General features: G+C 26.8%; 3 protein-coding genes across 3 annotated transcripts; 1 reads left to right on the top strand and 2 right to left on the bottom strand.

Moving 5' to 3' along the window:
- Window positions 1–5,931: 5,931 nt before the first annotated feature.
- K444DRAFT_520358 (YVTN repeat-like/Quino protein amine dehydrogenase) lies at window positions 5,932–6,969 on the bottom strand (the record flags this gene model as incomplete). Its single annotated transcript, XM_024874042.1, has 4 exons — window positions 5,932–6,114; window positions 6,376–6,473; window positions 6,609–6,697; window positions 6,809–6,969. Coding segments are annotated over 4 exons (531 nt in total), but the record flags the coding sequence as incomplete, so codon positions are not given.
- A 4,292-nt stretch (window positions 6,970–11,261) lies between these two features.
- Window positions 11,262–11,441, bottom strand: K444DRAFT_520202 (uncharacterized protein; the record flags this gene model as incomplete). The annotated part of the gene is made up of 1 exon (XM_024874030.1): window positions 11,262–11,441. A coding segment is annotated over one exon (180 nt), but the record flags the coding sequence as incomplete, so codon positions are not given.
- A 13,522-nt stretch (window positions 11,442–24,963) lies between these two features.
- K444DRAFT_519517 (HET-domain-containing protein) lies at window positions 24,964–25,485 on the top strand (the record flags this gene model as incomplete). Its single annotated transcript, XM_024873960.1, has 1 exon — window positions 24,964–25,485. The coding sequence occupies one exon, from the start codon at window positions 24,964–24,966 to the stop codon at window positions 25,483–25,485; it is 522 nt and encodes a 173-aa protein (XP_024741650.1).
- Window positions 25,486–26,257: the final 772 nt, after the last annotated feature.

Raw genomic sequence — 26,257 nt, 5'->3', positions numbered from 1 at the left:
CCTATTCTTATCTATAGTATATAAGCTTATAGGAGCTCAAAGTCTTATATAAGCCTATATACTCCTACTAGCCCGTATATTTCTACTAGCCTTAATTCTTATACTAGCCTGGATTCTCGTACTACCTATAATTCTTATACTAGTACGTGAGCTTATAGGAGCTTAAAGTCTCGCACGAGCCTATATAGTCTCACTAGCCCGTATACTCTTACTAGCCTTAATTCTCGTGCTAGCCTGAATTCTCGTACTACTTATAATTCTCGTACTAGTATATAAGCTTATACTAGCCTATATATTATTAATAAATCTTTATTAGTTCTCGCAGATTAAGAGCTAGGTTACAATTATAGTATTAGTATAAATAACTAACGAATGCCCCTCTTCCTTATATACCAAAGCTCCGTTTCGTCTTACTATATAACCTGGCTAAAAATACTTGGTATTTATATACTTCTTAGTTCTTATATACTACTTGGTTTCTATATATTACTTGATTTCTGCATATTACTTGGTTTCTGCACACTACTTGATTTCTATATACTACTTGGTTTCTATATACTACTTGATTTCTATATACTACTTGGTTTCTATATATTACTTAGTATTTATATACTTCTTGGTTTTTACACGGCATTTGAAATAGGGCCTTATTTTTACCCCGCATTATTATAATACCCCTATAAGATAACTACTACTAAATCCTCTATCCTAAGTACCCCTAATAAATCTATTTCTTAAAATAGTATAATAATAACCTCTTTAGGACCAAATATACAAATTCCTAGATATTATCTATTAGTTATAGATTTAATCTATATAAGTTATATATACTATTTCTACTATTACTAGCTACTAAGACTCGTGATCTATTAACTAGTATATAGTAATTTTATCTCGCTAGTAAATAAATAGAACTACCTTAAACCCAGAATACTTCCCTAATTAATAAGCTTTCCTAATTAATATTTTCTTTTTTCTTACTTCCCTATTACTTAATATATTATTTATAGAAACTATTATAGAAATAAATAGATACTATTCTATATATAAAACAAAGCCTTACTATATAGTTTAGTATATATAATTAAATAAGATTATTCTCTTAAAGTTAATAATATTATTAATATTATCTAAATAATTATAAGTATAAATTATTTATTTTTAGATAGTACTATTCAAATACTAGCTCCTAATCTATTACTTATAATTATTATAATTAGAAGTATTATTCTAATAATAATAACTATTTAATATCTATATTAAGCGAGATATATAAAATTATGAGACAGATTAAGATTACGTAAATATATTAATTCTTAGTACTAGGAAATAGCTAGTATAAAAGTTAGGTTAGTACTAAAAGACTATTAGTACTAATATATAGTTAGTACTATTAACTAATTAGTACTAAGAAGCTAATAGTATTATTAAACTACTAGTATAAACTATTTACTAGTATTATAGAAACATTTATATTAGGGAATAATTAGTATAAATATGTAATTAGTATAAAGAAATAATTAGTACTAAATAAACCTTATTTTATAGCCCTCTAAATTCAAAATTATTAGCTTTATAATATTATATATAAACTTTAATTCTATTTTATAAAGATTAATTCTTTAGGCTAGTATATAACTAGTAGAATTCTACTAGCCTTAGAAATATCTAGGAAAAAGAAAAGGCGGTTTTAGTAAGACTAGTAAAATTCTACTAGCCTTAGAAATATCTAGGAAAAAGAAAAGCGGAATTAGTATAACTAGTAAAATTCTACTAGCCTTAGAAATATCTAAGAAAAAGGAAAGCGGGATTAGTAAGACTAGTAGAATTCTACTAGCCTTAGAAATATCTAAGAAAAAGGAAAGCGGGATTAGTAAGACTAGTAGAATTCTACTAGCCTAGGAAAAAGAAAAGCGGGATTAATATAACTAGTAGATTTCTATTAGTTTTAGAAATATCTAAAGAATTAATACTAGCTTTTATAAGACTAGTAAAAATCTACTAGTTCTAGGGAAAAAGGAAAATATTATCTAGTTTCCTAAATACTAAAGTAAGGTAAGTAACTCCCGTAATTACTATATTTCTATTCCAGACTTGAGAGCCTATCTTAATTATAGAGAAAAACCTATACTTAACCTTAGAAAAGCTAATTAAGATATATAGAAAAAAATATTATATTATTTTCTTTAAAACGTAATTAGCTATATATATATCCGGTAAAATACTATTTTTAACTAATAAGCATTTACTATTTGCTTCCTATTACTACTATATTAAGTATATGCCTATAATACTAGCTAAAGAAAAGACCTTACCTAGAAATTAAAAGATAAAATTACTTATCTATTTTTCTTTTCTTAAAAGTAATAAGTAAATTATTTCCTTATTTTTCGAAAATATATAGGTTATAAATCCGTATTAAGAATATACTTTCTATTTTTAACTTTTTCTAGCTACTAAATTCTAACTTTTAGTATTTTAAATATATTTATTTTATATATTCTATTATAGATTTTCCGGTATTAGATATATAAGCTTAGATTATTTAAAGAACTATATGCCTTACTTTCTTAATATTTAAAGAATAATCTCCTATATTATAGCTATTAAGCTACCCAAAAAAAGAAGTAAAAAATTAAGTAAGCGGAAGTTTATCTTAATTAATAAGGCTTATAACCTGGCAGAGTTCTATAATATTAATATAGCCCTTATTATTTATAACTATTAGACTAGTTATTACTTTATATATAATTCTATTAATCTCAAGTCCTGGCTACTATCCAAAGAATAAATTATAAGTTACTAGCCCTAGTTTTAAAGATTATAAGGGGCATAACTAATAGGGAGTTAGTAACTATTATATCCGGTACTAGTAAACCTGCTTCTGTATAATATAAAAGCAGGGCATAGAAATCTCAAGTATTATACTAGACTAGAGCGAGTAAAGCCAGAGTAAAAGATTATAGTAAGTAAAAGAGGGAAAAATAATTAAGTCATATAACTAGAAATTTACTAAAGTTCCGTTATAACTAAATACACGCTATATACTATAATATTAATACCGGGCCTACCCTACTATACTACTAAATTAAGCCATAAATTGCAATAAATAGTAATAAGATACTAGACTTATTACCTAGTTTCTGTTTTTATCTAAATAGAATATTATTAATCTCAATCACGTGGTAATACCTCGGACTTAGTATTAATAGAAGCAATAAGCGACTTTATCTAATATATTATCTTTAAATACTTAGCGTAATCCGCGACTAGAAATAAGAATTAAATAATTAGGTAAAAATTATATTATATGGCTTCTAGCTAAAGACAAGAATAAGACTAGGATAATTATATATATTAGAGATTCTTATTACTCTAATAAAGAGCTTACTAAGGAAGACTATAATTACTTAGTATTAGTTTTAAAGATTAAGCAAGATGAGATATATTCCTTTATATAGGCTAGTATATTTAATAGATTACAAAAATTAGCCAAGTTAATAAACTATAAGTTACCTCAAAATAATAAGAAAGCAGAAATAGAAGAATTAATTACTTAATAATATTATATAATTCTCTGACTAATCTAGAAGCAGCCCTTATAGGAACATTATACCTTAAGAAAAAGAGAATAAACTACTAGTTCTATATAAGAACTAACTATATATTTAATATATAAGTCATATAACTCCGCACATATAACTTCCCTATTAAAAGCAAATCCTTTAATATATACCTCACACGCTAAAGCTACAAGTATCTCGCGTAAATATTTAATCTTTATAAATATAGAAATTGGGTTCCTATTATATTACTTATTAAAGCATGCGGAGAATATAAACTTCCTCTTCCGCAAGCTATATAAGTATAGCAGGAAATAAGCCCTATTACTAGCATATAAGAGAATACCCGGGCTAGTAGAAATAATAACTATAAAGCTCAATTACTTATATAAAGAGAACGGCAGGTAATAGAGAGAAATACTAATGCTTTAGTAAGTAACTAAATAATGCCTATACCTTAGCTAAATACATAAATACTACTCCTTATAAGTAATATTTTATCTTGGTAAGTAAACCATATAAGATAGTAAAAAGAATAAAATGAAACTACTCAGAGAGACTTTAAAGCAAATAGACAAGGGCCACTTTCTAATAATAGTACCGGTAGCCTTCTACTATAATTAGGATATTTACTTGGCTTTATAAAAATCAAGATAATTAGTTATTTAGCTACGAGAGCTTTAAGTAAAGGGTCTAGAAGTTTGGTTAGAGGCTTAATTCAAGCATATATAATATCTGGCTATACTAGACTTACTAGAGCCATAATACTCTCCTACTAGTACTATTATAAGAAGTATATATAGTGAGTATATTATAACGGACTAGCTATTACTAGAAAGAGCCCGAATAGAGGTCAAAATATAGGAGTTAGGATAATTAAGGCTAAAATAAATTTAATAATTTATGTTCTCTCAAAAAACATATTTTATTTATCTCGGATATTATTATATAAACGCAAGATACCGGAGTACCTATATTCCTATAAAGCAAAAGTCCCGTAATATACTTAACTACTTTAACTAAATTACGAGAATCTCAATATAAATTAAAATTAAGTAGTTCTAAACTCTCTTAAATAATACTTAATTATTTCTATTTCCTAGGTATTTAATCTCGTATTAAGAACTTCTATAGTAGTTTATTAAATTACTTTTAAGTCTATAATACTTTAACCCAATTTCATTTAAGTAATATATTTGCTATACTCTAATAAGTTCTTTATAACTTAAATCTCGGGCATAAATAAGAATACCTAATTCAATTCCTATATTAGTATTTTTTCAATTATTTTAATTTAAAGTAAAATAGGAATTTATATTAAAGATCTATAAACAAGAAATATTCTCAGTTATTATTACTATTATATTAGCCTCCTTAGCCATATTATGGCTAATATATATATTATGGCCTAAAATACCCGAGAACTATACCTTTATTAATTAGCCAGCCTCAAATACAATCACGTGACTATAATTGAGCCCTATATAAACTCTTTATAAAAAAATAATCTAGATCCATTTCTGGCGGGGTTTATAAGCCATCTCTAGTAAGTCAGAGTTATATAATTATAATAGAGATATTTCACGTTAATATCCCGAGGCCCCGTATACTTTACCTATATACTTTAGAATTATTAATTAGAAAGGCATTATATTTTCAATTAAATATTTCTCATAAGCTATTACTATTCTTGCTTTTCTCAGAAGAATATAAAAGATATTAGTTATAATAGAGTTTAGTAGTAAAAAGAATAAGAGAAACTTTAGAAAGCAAATTCCATAATTAATACCTAACCGGACCTATACCCGAAAGCAATAATGCTTCCGTAAATAGTAATATAGCTTGGCTAATAATTAAAAGGAAGCTAAAGTAAATTTTCCTTATCTAAACCTACCTATTACTTATTAATAAATATAGAGCGCGGGAGATTTGGCCGAGATATATTATTAGAAAGAAATATTATATATAATAATCCCTTATTAGTCTAGATAAAGGTCCTATTATTAGAAAACACAAGAGTCAGAATAGTAGTATTAAGCTCGAGAATTTATAGAGCCGCTCCTGAACCGGTATTCTATAACTTGACTATTATGTCCTTTAAAGCTAAAGCTACTTGCTTGCCGTCTGGCGAGAATATAATAGCCGTGACTTAGTAAGTATAACCCTCAAGTATCTATAGCGTGGTCCCTTTTACTATATCCCAGAGACATATTATCTAGTTATTCAAAGCTAATACTACCTGCTTACTATCCGGCGAGAATATAATAGCCCTAATTAACCGAGTATGGCCCTCAAGAGTCTAAAGCGCCATGCCCGTTATTATGCCCCAGAGTTATACTATCCCGTTATATAAAGCTAATGCTATATACTAGCCATCCGGCAAGAACATAACGGCCATTATACCGTGAATATGTCCCTCGAGCACCCGAAGCACTATCCCTATTACCGTATCCCAGAGTAGTATTATCCCGTTATATAAAGCCGACGCTACCTGCTGGCCGCCCCGCAAGAACGCAATGGCCCTAACTAAGTAAGTATGGCCCTTGAGTATCTATAGCGCGGCCCCTGTTACCGTATTCTAGAGCCGCACTATATAGTTATCTGAAGCCAATACTACTTATTTATCTTCTATTAATACCATAATAGCCATGATTCTGCAAGTATGACCTTTAACTATTTATACCGCAGTACTCATTACGATATCCCAAAGCCGCACTATCCCATTATTCAAAGCTAATACCACCTGCTTACCATCCGGCAAAAACACAACGGCTGTAACTTTGCGAGAATAGCCCTCGAGTATCTATAGTACTATCCCCGTGCCTTTATTATAGAGCCGCACGGTCCGGTCATCCGCAAACGCCACCTGCTGGCCATCCGGCGAGAACGCGACGGCCGCGACGGCCGCGACTAAAGAAGTATAACCCTCAAATATCTATAGCGTAATTCCCGTCTCTAGGTTCCAGAGCCGTATTATTTGATTATTTAAAGCTAACGCCACCTGCTAGCCGTCCGGCGAGAATATGACTGCCTCGACTCTATTACTATGTCCCTCAAGCGTCCAAAGTGCGGTCCCTGTCGCCGTGTCCCAGAGACGCACTATCTCGTTATCCGAAACTAATGCCACGTGCTGGCTGCCTAGAGAGAATATAGCAGCCATAACCGGGCGAGTATGGCCCTCGAGCTAATGCCCGGTACCTATTACCGTGTCCCAGAGCTATATTGTCTAATTATATGAGGCCGACGCTAGTAGCTTGCCGTCTGGCGAGAAGGCCAAGGCACTAACTAATAATAAATAGCCCTCGAGTATCCAAAGTACCATCCCTATTACCGTGTCCCAGAGCCGCACTGTCTCGTTATCTAAAGCAGATACTACGTGCCGACCGTCTGGCGAAAACACAATAGCCTAGATAAAGCCGGCATGGCCCTCAAGTATCTATAGGGCCGCTCCCGAGCCAGCGTCCCATAGCCGGACCGTCTTGTCCCCTAATACTAATACTAGTAGCATGCCGTCTGGCGAGAAGACTATGGCGCTAACCTAGCTCGAGTAGCCCTCGAGTATTTATAGCAAGGCATTCTAATTACTCTCGACCTCCGGTAACCTTCATATCTATTAAGGCACGTAGTCTTTAAACTACTTCTTTACTATACTTATTACTAGCGCAAATATAAGCACACTATAGTATATCTAAAAAGGAGCCTACTCAATTACTAGCCGGTTATAGAAAACGAATTGCCTTATATTATAGACAAATTCGGACAGCCGGGAACACTCACTTACCTGAATTATATATTAGCTAAATATTCGTATTATGTTAGAAGCTAGCTCACGGTAATAATAGACTCCAAAGAAATAATAGTATTAATTCCTTTAGAAACCTTCTATATCTAACCAAGAGCTTCAAGCTAATAAAGAAGATACTCTTATAGGAACTAATATACTTGATTATTATCGCGAAGCTAAGCACTGCCTTTATAAAAATATTAAATCTAGTAAAGACATATATACTAAACTTTAGGAGAAATATACTACTTTACTTAAATACTCGCAAGTTCAGTTATAAGCATGCCTGAAGTATCTAGGCTATAGATGTCTTACTTTAGAGAAGTTAATATAAGCTATATATAACTATAAGCTAATATCTAATATGCTTACTTTTTGTTTACCCAGAAGTTTGAATCCTTATACCTATTATTATTAAGGAAAAAGTCCTAAAATAAAGAGTAATAGAGATAAAGCAAGCAAGTCTAGTTCTTTGAAATATCTAAGACAAAGTATAAATCCTCTAGGGTTTAGTTAATATCCTTCTTTATAATATATAGTAGCCTGCTTAAGAAGTATATAAAAAGCAGTAAGAAAAGAATAGCTATACTTCTAAGGATATGTCTTAGTATATAATATAACTCTTTTTTCTCTTTATTTGTATATTCTGGAATAATAGAATATTCGAGAATAGTAATATAAATCTAGTTAAGGTACTTTTCCGGTACTATAATATTACTACTACTATTCTTAAGAATTATATCTAGCCTTTTAGGTATAAATTGCTTCTTCTTATAAATAAAATAATAAGTAGTTATTACCTAGATAAATAATTTACTTATATTCCGGACTAGATATTAAACTGTCTTATTACCCGGCCAGTTAGTATCCAGAGATTATTCTTGGCTAATAAGTCTTAAGTCATACTCTAGGAAAATACGGATATTATAATTAATAATTAATAGTAATATATTATAAAGAATAAAGTCGCGGTATTTGGTCTCAGGTATTTAGAAAAAGCTATATTATATTAGTATCTCAGGTCTACTTATTAAGAAGACTTATAATTGGACTATTTTTAATAATTAAGCTTTAGCTAAGAGTTAGAGAATAGTCTAAATATTATTATTATTATTATATTTATTAAGCGTATTAATTACTAGAACATACGAGAAATAGTAGCTATTACTATCTAGCTTTAATAATAGATAGAGAACAAGCTAGTACTATTAGTCCCTAAGTAACTAGTTTATAATATTACTCTATTCTATAATAGTATTATAAATATATTAATGGAAAGTAGGTATACTACTCGCAAGCTATATAATAATACTTATAATAAACTTTCTAGCGTGGCCTATATCTCTACTACTTTTTATAAAGAAAAAGCTAGCCCCAAGCCAGTTCTTCTTAAAGTATCTCCAGGTAATAGTATAAGTAATAATTAACTTTCCCGTTTTAGCTAAGCTATTTAGCTAGAAAATATACCGCTTATCTTATTTATTAGCCTATATATATATCTTATAAAGAATATTAACGCGGGTATTATTAAGGCAAATAGATTTATATTATCTATAATATAAATTAAAGAATATATTAATAACGAATAGTAAACTATTAAGCAAGTTATCTAACTATTAGTTACTAGTTAGTATTTTGTTTTTACTATAGATATAATGCAGAGAAATCCCTTATTATAGACTTACTATCCTATATAGAGATTTCGAATAAAAGTAGCCTTAAATAATTAATACTTAAATACTTATTAATCTCTTTATAAAGCTAGCAAAACGCATTTTTCATTCCCTTACTATAAATAAGCGGCATATATATATTAAAAATACCTAGTAAAAAGTAAGCCTTATTCTTTTCGCGCTTTATTTCACGCTTTTCTACCCATAACATTTACTTATTAATACTGAATTTAAATAAAGCACTTCCCTAAAGAGCCCGGAAGGCTAATCCTATTATCTTATAAACTTATTATTCTAATAACTTCTTATTACTAAGTAGCTTGCCCTCTAAAAAGAAGAATTCAACTAATAATAAAGTAATAAGCTCTTATAGTATCTAGCCCCGGATAAACTATTTACTTTCTCGAAAGGCCGCTTCCTATAACTAGGGAAATAGATTATTCTAATTATAGCTATTTATTAAAACATCTAATAAATATATATAATATTTGGCTATATTATAATACTAGTAAAATATAGAGTTAATAGCCTCTAAGAGCTCGGTATTATTCGATTTATTAATATAATAAGTATTTACCTAGAAATACTATAGACTATTATAAGTAGCTTATTCTATATAGAACTAGATCTTTTAATCTCTAGCCTTAGTATTTCTAAGACCTTTTACCAAGTCTTTAAAAATAACTTCTTTATTATTATTTCCCTAAATATACGAAAATATTATATAATATAAGATATTATTAATTAGGTCCTTAGTTAAGCCGAATTTACTATTAGTTTTAAGTTATAAAAGATATATCTCTAAGCGCGAATAATAAGAGGCTTATTTAATTATTCTAGATAAAGAAATATCTCAGATAAACTTATATGAATTTCAAGAGCAAGCTATAGGTAAGAAAGTAGGGCTAGTAAAATACTAAGGACCCAATATTAGAGTATAGGTAGTTTATGCCTGAAATATTAGGTAATAATTAATTAAAGTTAATAATTGCGCCCTTAATACTTCTTTATAGTTTAAAGCTATAGCTATACTTTCGAAAATTAATCTAGCTATAGCTATTCTTAATTAATTCGGTTATTTAAAAAGCAATACCTATATTACTCTTTCTAGACTAAGCGAAATGCCCGAGACTACCTTATAGTATTATAACTATAGCTATCTATTAATCTAATAAAAAGGCACTAAATAATAATACCTTACTTCTTAGGAAAAGAAAGCACTAGTTAATTATATGCTATAAATAGCTAATAATAGATACCCTTTACCTATTAAGTTTATAAGGACCTTAGTACTTATTATTATATATTAATACGCGTTAATTTTCCATACTCCTATAACTAATAGTAATGAGATTTAACTACCCGGAAAGAACTAGCCCCAAGCCTTCTATAAACGCTACCTAAAGTACCCCAGAAGAAAAGAGCTAAATAATAACGTTAAAGATAAAGAGCCTATACCGCCTAAATATTAATCCCGTTTCCCCATATATCTCTTCTAACCAAGTTAATAAAATTAAACTATATATTATATAATACTAATTTCAAGTAATATACCATAAGACTATACCATAACATTTCTCTATATAATTTAGTAAATATATCTGATATAAAAGCATAGATTTCTTGCCTATAGATTACTAAACTTACTAAACCTCTCATTTACGTAACTATCTTAATTACTAAATATATAAGTATATAAAAATAAGAAGAAAGAACTATAGATATCCAAGGTTATATATTTGGATTAATAAAAGATATATAGTACTACCGCTAATTTATACCCAAATACCTAATAATAGAGGGAGAAAGAAGGAAAATAAAAGGTCAAGCCATATAGCTATATACTCTAAATATATTATTAAAGTATTAGAATATAGTTCCATAAATATACTCTATATAATTCTAAAAATATATCTTATACTCGAGAGATATTTAATAGATTTTATACTCAAGCAGATTTCCTTCTTTAATATTAGCTAAATACTTCCGCTTAAAGTACTTTATTAAGTCTCCTGGCTTAGTAAACTTATAGGTACGCTTTTCGAATAGCAAGCTCTATTTCCCTAAGTAAAGGAAGTAGGTAATAGTTCTCTTTTCTATAAATACTAATAATATAGTATCCCTTAATACTTGCTTCTCGGCCTTAGTAGCTACCAGCTACGGGTTAGCCTCCTTTAATAGTATTGGACTTGCCCTTTACGTAGATAGCCTCGCATGCGGTCAGGTAGTAGCTTCCCTCTCCTAGAAATAGTAGTAGGCAGTAACTATATTAATAGCCATATTACGCCGGCGGAACTCTTCTTTAATAGTTATTCCCGGAAGTATTATTATTATCTCGGCTAAGTACTTCTGGATCAGGGGTATCTTATTATTCTCGTCTAAGGTAGTCTTTATATCCTGGCTAAGCTTGAGCCCAGAGAGCTACTGCTTAATCTTATTTACCGGGTATTCCAGATTCTAGCAGTCTTAAAGGTACTTGAGAAGCGCAGCTCTTAGCTACTGCCTGGTATTAAAGATTACATAGCCAATAATCCGGTATATGGGCTATTATATTACCGTACCCTGGAAGCGGTACTTTTACTTCTCCCGCTTTATAATAAGGCGGCGGATGGCGGGATCCTAATTAATAGACAGGGATTTCTCGGGTATAAGTTCTTGCGGCCGGTCAGGATTAATCTAGCGAGTTATCTAATAGGCCGCCCGTATTAGGTTATACTAAGGTTTATAGCCAGAGATAATAGCTCGAGTATTAGTAGTAACCTTCCGCCGGAGGTAGTACTTAATAAAGGTATTAATCTTAGTATATTACATAATTATATTCTAGAGCACATTACTTATATTACCTATCTATTTATAGTTAGTATGTCGCGCGGCGGGAAGGGGCGGGGTTACGAGAAGGGGGCTATAGGATACTCACTACTCTAGTTAAAGGCATTACTCATACTATATTAGAGGTAGTATAAACGTGTAATCTAGGGAAACCTAGTAAGTATGCCAAGCCGCTTTATTTATTTTAAGAGAGTCATATATAGTAATTACTAGTCAGGCGAGATCTCCTACCTATAGGGCATACTAATAGACTTGCAGAAGACGGGGATATTAGCTAGTTCCGGCTTTAGATATAAGGGCAGCTACTTATAGCCAGGCAAGATATCTAGCTCGCTAATTCTCTTAGCTAATGTGAGACTCGGGGCCAAGAATGCGTTATTAGTAAAAATGAGGCCCAGGAGAGTAACGTACGGACTAAGAACCAGAGACGGATTAAAGATAATCTCGGGAAGTAGAAACATATTCCTAGATTCTCTGTAAGCTATACGTCTCACTAGAATAGAAGAAAGGGTTAGGGGAATAAGAAAGGGCCCAGGTAAAACTTATACTTCTTTCGTACCAAGATACTTCTTTATAAACTCGTACGTAAACTTAATTAGGATCTAATAGAGCCTGCCACTAGGGTCCCGGAGCAGGTTTACCACAATATTACTATAGCGGAGGTTCAGGAGCACTAAAGGTCGGTTTCCGGAGAATATATCTAGCTTGCTAAAGAGGCTAGTCTCGATACGGTACTAGCCGTAAATATACCTCTGCTTTGTTATTATTAAGTTAGTCTATAGGATACCGGCCAGATCCTTAATATATATTACCGTATTATTATACTTCTTTATTATTAAGTAATATTTCTTTACTAGCTTCCTAAGAACCTGTAACGGAGGACATTTATTAGCCTCTTATCTGTAATTATTCGGACTGGATTAAGCGGGAAGACAAGAAGCACTACTTACCTAGTATATGTAATAGTTTACCTTTCCCTTAATCTTCTCCCTAGTTACTTGTTTATATATGAGCCGGAAGACCTTCTAGTATGTCCCGAATATACTAGCTAACTTAATACCGGCAAGCCTCCTCTCACTCTTCCCCTGATATTAATTTAATATCTATTTAAAGAAGGCCTTAAGGATATAGTAAGAGATAGCCTATATTATCCGGGCAGGATTCTTTTATATATATTTATAGTATTTATAAAGAAAGTCAGATTAGTAATTTAATAGTAAAAAATAATAGGCAAAAGAGGAATAGGGTATATACTAATAGAACTATCCCTTAATTATATTAAGGAGAAAGAGACTACTATTACTATAGTTCTTCTCTTTATTCTCGGATTCGTTAGAGTTATTCTCTTAATTAAGGTAGTACTTTAGCAAGTAGGCATTCTTCTCTCTAGTAATTTACGCCAGATCTGCCTTATTAATATTAGTATTAATATCTATTAGTATAGTATTAGTATTATCCTTACAAGTAAGCTACTCTAGATCTGGCAGGTCTGACTCATTATCTCCGTTAATATTAGTATTAATACCCGTTAGCTCGGTCTCGATATTAGTCTCCTCTTGCTTATTCCCTATATTAAAGTAGCTCTTAATATCTGACCTATTACTAGCGGAGGAGGAAGAAGAGCTTGGTATTAGTTATTAGTAATAACGCATATTAACTAGATTAGCTAAAGGAGATAATAGTAATAGTAATTAAAAGAAAAGAAGTAAGGCAGAAGATATTAAAGAGAAGCCTGCTACCCAAGTAATAGTAGCAGAGGGAGAGAGGAAAGGTAGAGTAAGAGAAAATAATAGTTAAGTATAAGAGGTTTAGAGAAAAGAAGATAGAGAAGGAAGAGAGGATAAGCAAAGATATAGGATAGCCACTATCTTAAGTTACCTAGTAAATAGTAGACATCTATTTTCTGCTCCCTAAAAAGGCTCAGGCTTATTAAAAAGTAGAAACGAGAACAGAAAAGCAGTTATTAATTTTGGGTGTTCCTATAGTCGGCTAGGGTCGTGCCGCCTTGGCTACTAGGTATACGAGTATTAGAGCAATGCGAGATTTTGGCAAGTCGGCTACTAAAAGCAGCGGCCAAACCCCCCCGAAAACAATAGCTAGTTCGCCGTCTGATTATTAAATATAGCTAAATAATTCCTTAAATAAGAGTATTTAGATTTCTTTTTAGAAAAAGAAATAATATAATAGCTAGTATAAAGATATAATTTATTAAAAATAGAATATTAGAAATAGATATAAAATAAAGCTAAGCCGGAATTACTTATATAAAATAATACTAAAAATTAAGGCATTTTTTCTATTTTATTTTATAATTTAATATTTTCTAATATATAAGATTCTTTAAACTTTAAATTCTTAATTATTATATTAATTCTATTATTATATTTTCTAAATTATTTTTTATTTATTTATATATTTTAGTATTTTATTATATATTTTTTTATTTTTCTATAATTATATAATTCTTATAATACTATTTATATAGTTTCTAAACTTTTAATTATTTTATTTTATTAAAAATTTACTAAAATTGAACTAGAATTACTTTTTTTATTATAAAAAGCTTTTTTAAAAGAATTAATTATTATTTTATAAATAAATTTTTTTAAAGAAATATTTAATTATTAATATAGCTATTTCTTTAAGAATTATATATATATAATTATAGAACTCGAAATATAAAATATAAAATATAAAATTATTAGTATAGCTATTTCTTTAGAAATTATATATATAATTACAAGATATAAAATATAAGATATAAATAATAGAATATAAGTAATAGAATATAAAATATGAGATATAGTTATATAACCTTATATTTTATTAGTAATTTAACTAGTAGACTAGACTTCTTTAGGCTTAGTAAATTTAGGAATTATATATTAATACTATAATATTATAATTTCTATTTCGGAATAATAACTTTACTAATTTATATAAATAGTATTTTATAATTATATAATAGTATTATATATTTCTAGTAAACTAATACTAATTAGTTTATATATATAAATTAGAAAGAATTAAGCTATATTTACCTAAAATTTAGTTATTTAGAAGCAAAGCTATTATTTTAGTTAAAGAAAAAATAACTATTAATTCTATTATCTATAATTCGGTTATATAAGTAAGAAAAATACTTAATTTTATTAAGGTTTAATTATACTATATTAAAAAAAGAATATCTATTAGTTCTATTATTTATAATTTAGTTATATAAATAAGAAGAATATTTGATTTTACTAAATACTAAAACAGTTAGTTATTTAATTATTCTATTTTATTTCTATTTAATACTAGAAATAACTTCTATAAAACTCTTTTAAAAAATACTTTCTTTTAAATTCTTGAAGTTCTTAAGCTTTAGAACTATTAAATTCTCTCGGAATCTCGATATTTTATTTCTCAAATTTCACTTCCTAAATTTCTTATTATAAACAAAATTTTTACTTTAAATATAATACTTTTTATAAACTACTTATCTTATAAACTACTTTTCTTTTTATAAATCTACTTTTTTTATAAACTACTATACCTCGAACTAAATATAAGCTTATAGAATATATAATAATAGAATATATTATAGTAAATAATTCCTTTATTAGATTTATCTAATTTAATTACTTTATATATAATAATAATTATAAGAAATTAGTAAAAAAGTAAAGATATAGAATTAATCTGAATTCTATTAGAATAAATAAAATAACTGAGTTTTTAGATACTAAGCTATTTTAATATATTTTCTATAAAATAGTTAATAATAGCTTTTAGAAGCTATTTAGATATAACTTTAAGGATTTTATTTATTAAGGGAACTTTAATAAGTTTAAACTTCCGGAAATACTATATCTATATAAGATTCTTTAATATAGTAATATATTTATATAATAGAATAATACTATTAATACTATTATAAATACCCTATATATTATTATAAAAAAAGATATATAATATATATAATTAAATAAAGATATATTAATAGCTAGACTAGATCTTATTAAGGAACTAATCCTATTAGGCTTTTATTACTTTTATAAAGAATAAGTATCTAGAATCTATTATTTTTAATATTTCTATATTATTATTTCTTTTACTATTTTTATTATTATTATATTCTATATTTCTATTAGATTTATATACTAATATAAAAGCTCTAGAAATAAATAATATACTTTTACTAGCCCTATTACTACTATTATAACTATATTTAAATAATCTCTAATTTCCTTTAATTATAAAACTTATTAGAGAAATTACTAAGATTTATATTAAAAAATAAAAATATAATAGATTTAATAGTAATTTTAATTATAAACTTACTATTTTCCTTAATATTTACTAATATATAAAGCTTTTATAAAAGGTACTAATATAAGCTTTTCTTATTATATTAAAGAAACTAGTTTAAACCTATTTCTATAGTAACTAGTTCTTTTAATATATATATAAAGAGGCTTATATTAATATTTATAGCTTTTTTAAAGGCCTCGAATTCAAATATCGAAATTTAGATATATAAAATACTACTATATTAGCTTTTATAATAGCTAAATTCCCGGAAAAAACAACTTTTAAAACTATTTAATTACTAATTAATAAATTATATTAACTATAATATAGTTTTATATCTAATTTATAAAATATTAAATTCTTTTATAATAAAATTATTATTTCTTACTAAGGCTTCCGGATATATAAATATATAATTTTAGACTTTCCTATAAATCTCGGCTAGCTTATTAATAAGCTCTAGTTATTTATTACTATATATAAAAGCAAATAATAAGCTAATTTCGAAATCTTCTTTACTAATTAATAATATTACTTTTAGAATTTTTTAAGCTATTATTTTTCCGGAAATTATTAATATAAATCCAGCTATAACTTCAGAATCTATAATAACTATTTCAAGTCTCGTAATTATAATAATTATATTTTAAAGTTATATTTTATATATAAGACGCCCGAATACTATTTATAGAAATATATACTAGAAAAATAAAAGACTAAAAAGGCTTAATTTAGAAATAGAAATATTTATTAGTTTAGATTCCGAAATACCTATAATTTTAATAAATACTTTAGTAATACTTATATATAGTATATTACTAAAGCTAAAAATAAAGAAAATAATAAGAATAATAAGAATAAACTAGTAAATAATACTTTTAAGGCTTTATTAGTAGAAATAAATAAATAAATAAAATATTATTTAGATTCTTATTTTACTTTAGTTAAGAGCTTTTTAGCCGCTTTTACTACTCTTATTTTACTAATAACTATAGCTAATACCCTTATAAATAATCTTATTTCTCTTTTCTTTATATACTAAATAATAAATAAAAACTATATATTAAAATTTATTAAATCTTTAATAGAAAATATCTAGACTTTAATAATTAATAATATATTAAAATATAATACTTATTACTTTTATAAAGTTATAATTAATACTAGAGCCTTTAGATACTTAACTACTAGTTCTAACTAATTCCAAGCTCTCTAGTAAACTAATAATAGTATTAAACTTAATAAAACTACTAAAGATTAAGTTAATATCTAGTTTAATATTAGATTTATATCTTTTATTAGATCTATAATAATAAGTATACTAATTAGGTAAATATAATTCTATATTATATTTTTAAAAACTTTATTTCTATTTAGCTTAGCTAATATAAATAAGCTAGAAGTCTATTTTAATAATCTTACTAATTATCTTATAACTTTTACTAGAAAATATATATCTATAATATAATATTTCAGATACTTTTTCCTGCTTTAAAATATTATATTATAAGACTTTATTTCCGAATTATTTACTTATAATTCCTGCTTTCTTATAGAGATTAAATTATAATATCTATACTATTATTTTAGTTATTTATCTATTAGTAAGCTCCGAAATATACTAGAATAAATAGGCTATAATATTACTATAAAAGCCCTTAAATACTTTATAAAATACTATAAATAATACCAGAAATATAGCTAATTACCTAAATAATTCAAGTTTAATCTAAGAAATAATATTAGCTTTAATTATTTTATTATTATTAATATTTTCTATATTTCTAGTAAGCCTATATTATATATTATTAATAAAAGTATTTAATATTAAGCTAGCTAATAGTTTCAGAATATTAGTATAATATATATCTAAAATATATTTAAATAATACTAGATTAATAACTATTTAGGCCCTTGTAAATTAAATTATAGCAGATATTAAAAAGTAATTTACTAGTAAAGAATTTATTTAGCTTATAAATACTATTAGAACTAAGGTTAAGATTATTTTTATAGAAGCTTATAATTTCGTCGGAATTATAAAATATTACTATAGCCTAATCTAATATACTTATTTTATTATTATAGCCGAAATTAATAGAATTAATAAGAATACTATATTTTAAATAGCTTTTAAGGCTATTAATAACTTTATAAAATCTAATAATATTATTTTAATTCTTTTAATTTATAATATTTTATTTTAAATAATTAAATATAATACTTTATTATTTACTATATTATAGTAATTAGTAGTATTTAAAAAGATAATAATAGAAATTCAGAAGCTTTAAGCTAGATATTAAATTATAAATATTTCAAATACCTGAAATAATTCTAATATTACTAATATTTATAAACTATTTCTAAATTCGAATATTTTTATTTAATATAAAAGAAATACTAGTTAATCTAATAATTAGAATAAATTATATAAGCTAATAGCTATTAATAGAGAGAACTATATACTAGCTTTATTATATAATAATACTATTTTCTATTTAATTTCTATAAAGCCTTTTTATATAAGAGATATTAAGATTATTACTAATAGCCCTAAATCTAAATCTATTTCCGAACCTAATAATAAGACTAAAAGTAATATAAATATAATTCCTTTTATTATTTCTGCTATTTTACTAAAATATAATAGAGAATATTTTTATAAAACTCTAGATATTATAGTATTTTTATAAGATAATAAATTATATAAGAATTCCTATTAAGTTAAAATTACTAGCTTTCTAGAAAAGAATATATTTGAAATTACTTCTAGGTCTCAAATACTAAAAGAAATATATATCTTTAATTCCCGGTTTATTAATAAGATTAAGAATAAGGATATAGAAAAAGAACTTAAAAAATCAAAACTAGTTATCTAAACCTATAATAATAATAAGAAATATATAGTATTAATATAATTACTTATTATTTAATATATTAGCTAGAGAATTATTCTTAGTATTATTATTATAATAATAATAAATACTATAGAATTATATTTATATAATATTTTATAAGCTTATATCTAATTAATAATCTTATTTAATTATAATTTCTATATTAATTTATTTTATAAGCTTACTAGAAAGCTAAATCTAAAGAATAATTTTATTCTAAAGATTATAAAACTATTATATAATATATCGGAAACTAAGAACTACTAGTTTAAAACTTACTATTTCTATTATATTAATAAGCTTTCTATAGAATAGTTAACTTATAACTCTTGTTTCTTTTATAATAAGTAATTCTTGGGAATTATAAGCCTTTAAACTAATAATACCTTATTTATTAGAACTAATAATTTTATAAAAACAGAATAACTAAAGCTTTATAAGACTAAGTTCTTAGCTAAGAAATATAAATTTCTTACTTTTAACTATAATCTCAAGTTTAATAAAAGTATTATTTATATAAATACTACTAGAATTACTTTTATATAGAAATACTAGTATAAAAACCTTTAAATTATTTCTATAAAAAATATTATTACTATAAGTAATAGAAGTACTATTTATTAAATCTTTTTATTAAAAACTAATATATTATTTAATATACTAGAGAAATATATATTATATTAGTCTATTAAATAGAAGCTTTATATAATCTATTAATTATTATTTAAGCTATTAAACTCTCGGAAACTAATATAAAAGCATTTAATAAATATATTTAATAGCAAATTAAGAATATTACTAGAGAACTAAGATTTATAAAACTAGTAAAGGAATTCTTATATTTAATTATTTTTATAGATATTTTATTTATAAATAATAGAAATCTTTTTTCCTAAATTAAATATATTCTAGTTCTAGTAAATAAAGCTAGATATACTAATATTATTTACTAGTTCTCTATTAAATATAAGAGAATTACTAGAAGTATTCTAGCTTTAGAACTTTATAATATAACTTATAATTTTAATATAAGTATTTTAGTTAAATCTATAATTAATAAAATACTAGAAATAGAACTACTACTAGTTATTTATATAAATTCGAAGTTATTATATAAATACCTTATTAAATTAGATACTATTCGAGAGAAATACCTAATAATTAATATAATATACCTTTATTAGATATATAAATAATAAGAGATTATAGAAGTTAAGTAAATTAAAAGAAAATTAAATTCTATTAATTCTATAACAAAATTAAAGCTATTAAATACTCTTAAGTATCTTATTAATATAAATATAATATAATTAGATATAGAAAAATAAATTAAATATAAATAAAATAAGAAATAAATATATAAAATAAGAAATAAATATATAAAATAAGAAATAGATATATAAAATAAGAGAATATTATAAGAAGAGAAGTTATATATAAAAGACTATAATCTTTAGTATATAACTAAAACCTTAAAAGTAATATAAATATATAGAATATTTAAGAGATCTAATACTAGACCGGATTAGGGAATTTATATATAATTAAAGAAAAGTACTATTTTTTCTATTTTTTCTATTTTTTAAAAAGTTTCTAGTATTAATATAACTATTTCTTTAGGAATTATATATATAATTACGAGATATAAAATATAGGATATAAATAATAGAATATAAGTAATAGAATATAAGATATAAAATATAGTTATATAATCTTATATTTTATTAGTAATTTAATTAGTAAACTAGATTTTTTTAGGTTTAGTAAATTTAGGAATTATATATTAATACTATAATATTATAATTCCTATTTCAGAATAATAACTTTACTAACTTATATAAATAGTATTTTATAATTATATAATAATACTCTATTTAATAACTAAATAGTAAACTAGTTACTATTTTCGGAGGAATTTAGTTACTACTTTTAGTAGCTAACTTACTAAAATCTCATACTATTCTAATACTTATATATCTAGTAGCTAAGGTAATATAACCCTAGCTAATTATAAAAATACCCAAAATTAATAAACTGCTTTTTTATTCTTGTTCCTATTTTCTAATAAGCCTGAGCCTTTTTAGGAAATAGAAAATAGATACTTACTATTTACTAGATAACTTAAGATAGTAGCTATCCTATATTTTTACTTATTCTTTTTCCTTTCTCTATTTTCTTTTCTCTAAGCCTCTTATACTTAATTATTATTTTCTCTTATTCTATCTCTCTTCTTTCTCTTTACTATTATTACTTGGATAATAGGCTTCTCCTTAATATTTTCTACCTTACTTCTTTTCTTTTAATTACTATTACTATTATTTCCTTTAGCTAATCTAGTTAATATATATTATTACTAATAACTAATACCAAGCTCTTTCTTCTCCTTTACTAGTAATAAGTCAGATATTAAAAGCTACTTTAATATAGGAAATAAGTAAAAAAAAACTAATACTAAAACCGAGCTAATAGGTATTAATACTAATATTAATAGAAATAATAAGTCAGACCTACTAGATCTAGAGTAGCTTACTTATAAGAATAATACTAATATTATACTAATAGATATTAATACTAATATTAATAAGGCAGATCTAATATAGATTACTAGAGAAAAAAATACCTATTTACTAGAATACTATCTTAATTAAAAGAATAACTCTAATAAATCCGAGAATAAAGAGAAGAATTATAGTAATAATAGTTTCCTTTTTCTTAATATAATTAAAGAATAGTTCTATTAATATATATCCTATTTTTATTTATTTACTATTTTCTATTATTAAATTACTAATCTAATTCTTTTTATAAGTATTATAAATATATATAAAAAGATCTTATCCGGATAATATAGGCTATTTCTTGCTATATTCTTAAAGCCTTTTTTAAATAAATATTAAATTAATATTAGGGGAAAAATAAGAGAAGGCTTACTAGTATTAAATTAGCTAGTATACTCGGGATATACTAGAAAGTTTTCTGGCTTATATATAAATAAGTAGCTAGAGAAAAGATTAATAGGAAAATAAACTATTATATATATTAGATAAGTAGTATTTCTTGTCTTTTTACTTAATCTAGTCCAAATAATTATAGATAAAAAACTAATAAATATTCTCTATTATAGGTTCTTAGGAAGCTAATAAAGAAGTATTACCTAATAATAAAAAAATATAATAATATAGTAATATATATTAAGGATCTAGCTAATATTCTATAGACTAACTTAATAATAATAAAATAGAGATATACCTATAGCTAGTACTATATTGAGACTAGCCTCTTTAGCTAGCTAGATATATTTTCTAGAAACCGATCTTTAGTACTTCTAAACCTTTATTATAGTAATATTATAGTAAACCTACTTCGGGACTCTAGTAATAGGCCTTATTAAATCCTAATTAAGTTTATATATAAGTTTATAAAGAAATATCTCGATATAAAAGAAGTATAAGTTTTACCTAAGCCTTTTCTTATTTCCCTAATTTTTTTTCTTCTATTCTAGTAAGATATATAACTTATAGAAAATCTAGAAATATATTTCTATTTCTTGAGGTTATTTTTAATTTATTTCTAGTTCTTAATTCATATATTACTTTCCTGAGTCTTATTTTTACTAATAATATATTCTTAATCCCGAGTTTTATATTAGCTAAAAGAATTAGTAAGCTAGATATTTTACCTAGCTATAAGTAGCTACTTTTATATCTAAAGCCGGAACTAGTTAATATTCCCGTTTTCTATAAGTTTATTAGTATATCCTATAAGTAAGAGATCTTACCTAACTAGTAATTATTATATATAACTTTTTTAAAATAAATAAAATAGCTTAGTATATTTACTAGGTTTCCCTAGATTATATATTTATACTATCTCTAATATAATACAAGTAATACCTTTAACTAGAATAGTAAGTATCCTATAGCCCTCTTCTTATAACTCTGCTTTTCTCTATTATATAATATACTAATTATAAATAAATAAGTAATATAAGTAATATATTCTAGAATATAATTATATAATATATTAAGATTAATACCTTTATTAAATACTATCTCTAGTAGAAGATTATTACTAATACTCGAGCTATTATCTCCGGCTCTAAACCTTAGTATAACCTAATATAGGCGGCCTATTAAATAACTTACTAAATTAATCCTAACTAGCTATAAGAATTTATATCCGAGAAATCCCTATTTATTAATTAGGATCTCGCTATTTACTATCTTATTATAGAGCAAGAGAAATAAAAGCGCCGCTTCTAAAATATAGTAATATAATAGCCCGTATACCGGATTATTAGCCATATAATCTTTAATACTAGGTAATAGCTAAGAGCTATATTTCTCAAGTATTTTTAAGATTACTAGGATCTAGAAAATCCGGTAAATAAGATCAAGTAATAGCTTTCTAGACTCAAGCTTAGCCAGGATATAAAGATTACCTTAAACGAGAATAATAAAATACCTCTAATATAGAAGCACTTGACTAAGATAATAATAATATTCCCGGAAATAATTATTAAAGAAGAATTCCGCTAGTATAATATAGCTATTAATATAGTTACTACCTACTACTATTTCTAGGAAAGGGAAACTACTACCTAACTATATATGAGGCCGTTTATATAAAGGGCGAGTCCGATATTATTAAAAGAGGCTAACCTATAGCTAGTAGCTACCGAGGCCAAGAAGCAAGTATTAAGAAATACTATACTATTAGTATTTATAAAAAAGAGAACTATTACCTGCTTTCTCTACTTAGGGAAGTAGAGCTTACTATTTAAAAAGCATACCTATAAGTTTACTAAGCCAGGAGATTTAATAAAGTACTTTAAGCAGAAGTATCTAGCTAATATTAAAGAAGAGGATTTACTCGAGTATAAGATCTATTAAATATCTCTCGAGTATAAAATATATCTTTAGAATTATATAAAGCATATCTATAGAACTATATCCTAATACTTTAGATAATATACTAAGAGTATATAGCTATATAGCTCGACCTTTTATTTTCCTTCTTTTTCCCTCTATTATTAGGTATTTGGGTATAAATTAGTAATAGTATTATATATCTTTTATTAATCCAAATATATAATCTTAGATATTTATAGTTTTCTCTTTTTATCTTTATATACTTATATATTTAGTAATTAAGATAGTTACGTAAATAAGAGGTTTAGCAAGTTAAGTAATCTATAGGTAAGAGATCTGTGCTTTTGTATTAGATGTATCTACTAAACCATATAGAGAAATATTATAGTATAGTCTTATAGCGAGTATTATTAAGTAATTACCATATATTACTTTAATAGCATTATTTGTTAATTAAGGTTACGTGGCCAAGAATTGAGAGGTATAGAGTACGAAATTACGGTATTAGGAATAGGTATTTTAAACTGGATATATATATATAGTATAGTTAACTTGGACTATTTATATATTCAGATCATATATCTACTAGGTAAATAAACCTTAATAATTAGTTACGGGCATAGTATATAATGTTTAACTGAGTTAAATATTACTTAGTAAGCAATTCTAAAAATAAATATTACCAGATTACCAAAGTGTATTCATCCTCGACTACTACAACTCAATATAATCCTCCATTTAATATTATTATGACTTGCTCGTTAATTGCATTTCTATATGCCAATAATTCTGTACTCTAATAATCTTTTACCGAATCTCGACGTCTAAATTATGGCATTGTGGCTACAGATTGGTCAAGCCACAATCCGAAAGGCAGGCTCCGGTTATACTGCGCCATGAAATACATTACATGCTGCAGACGTCCCCACTGTGCAAAGGGCTACTCTACGTTGAATACTCTTATCCCATACTCTATTCTGTCTAGAATTGTGATTTCGATCTCACCTTAACTTCTTTAGACACACGAGATCCTAGCCGTCCGAAATCATGCGTCTTTTGGAGATGAAAAGCCCTGGCGAATTCAGCCTGATCCAGGTTGCTACCCATAATACACTTCCCTACGTAATACTTTCGCACACTTGGACAGGTCAAGAGGTCACTTATCAAGATCTAGTCAGTAGTACTGGGAAAAGCAAGTCTGGCTTCGAAAAGATCAAGTTTTGCGGAGAACAAGCGACTAGAGATGGCCTACAACACTTCTGGGTAGACACTTGTTGTATTGACAAGTCCAACTCTGCTGAGCTTTCGACGGCTATTAATTCGATGTTCCGCTGGTATCGAAATGCGAAGAAATGCTACGTGTACCTCACGGATATATCAGTACCTACTTATAACGGAGACATTCAGCCAAGCCAGAGCACATGGGAAGCGGCTTTTCGGAGTAGCAGGTGGTTTACCCGAGGCTGGACGCTTCAAGAACTTATTGCTCCGGCAATAGTCGAATTCTACTCTAAAGAGGGCACGCGATTAGGTGACAAAAAGTCACTCGAAAAGCCAATTCACGAATAGCTTTACACGCAGGGGTAAGCAGGCCAAAAAGGCACAATAATAAGGTTAGAGCCTTATTAGCTATTCTACTCTATGAGAGCACGATCCATACGTCATGTGATACTGGTCACGCAGCGTTTACAATGGCGTAGCCGTGACATTACCCTCCCCTTTGGATCAGGCTCGTCCCCGAGCCGGTCACTCCGGAGCCAGGCATTCGGGCGCTTCACCTTCCAGGGAGCTCTTCAGTACTCATATAGTTTGTCATAACCTAACATGGCCTTACGGAGTTTTCGCGTTCTCACTGCCAGCCTAGGCCCTCGTCTTCCAGACCGTATTATGTGCTCGTGACAGCCTTAAGAAATCGTCAACCACCTCCTATAGAGTTAGTAAAGGAGGAGCCGAAATGGGCACTCAACGCTGGCTGGTGTGGGGATCCCGTTTCGGCCCCCTCAATTCCTCGGGTTCCGAGACGGCCTCCTGGAACTAATAATAGTTCCAGACTAGTGCATTTTCAACTTGGTATAACAGCAGATGAGAGAGACTTGATTAAAATTAGTAAAGAAAGAGGGGTCAAATGGGCACCATTTTCACACAGCAAGACACTTATCCACTAAGAGGTGCAATATTGAGGCCGCAGCTACTTGTCGCCAGTCCTCAATCTCCCTTGCCGCTGGGGCGTTCACCGATCGACGCGTTAGTGAGACGCATAGCCATAGCCATGACCTATTTTTCGCTACCAATGAATCCAAGACGCAGGATTCACGATAAAACGGAGTGGACCGTTTCGACA

This window comes from Hyaloscypha bicolor, assembly GCF_002865645.1.
Source record: "Hyaloscypha bicolor E unplaced genomic scaffold K444scaffold_17, whole genome shotgun sequence".
Taxonomy (NCBI): domain Eukaryota; kingdom Fungi; phylum Ascomycota; class Leotiomycetes; order Helotiales; family Hyaloscyphaceae; genus Hyaloscypha; species Hyaloscypha bicolor.
This window is presented reverse-complemented; position numbering and strand designations above follow the sequence as displayed.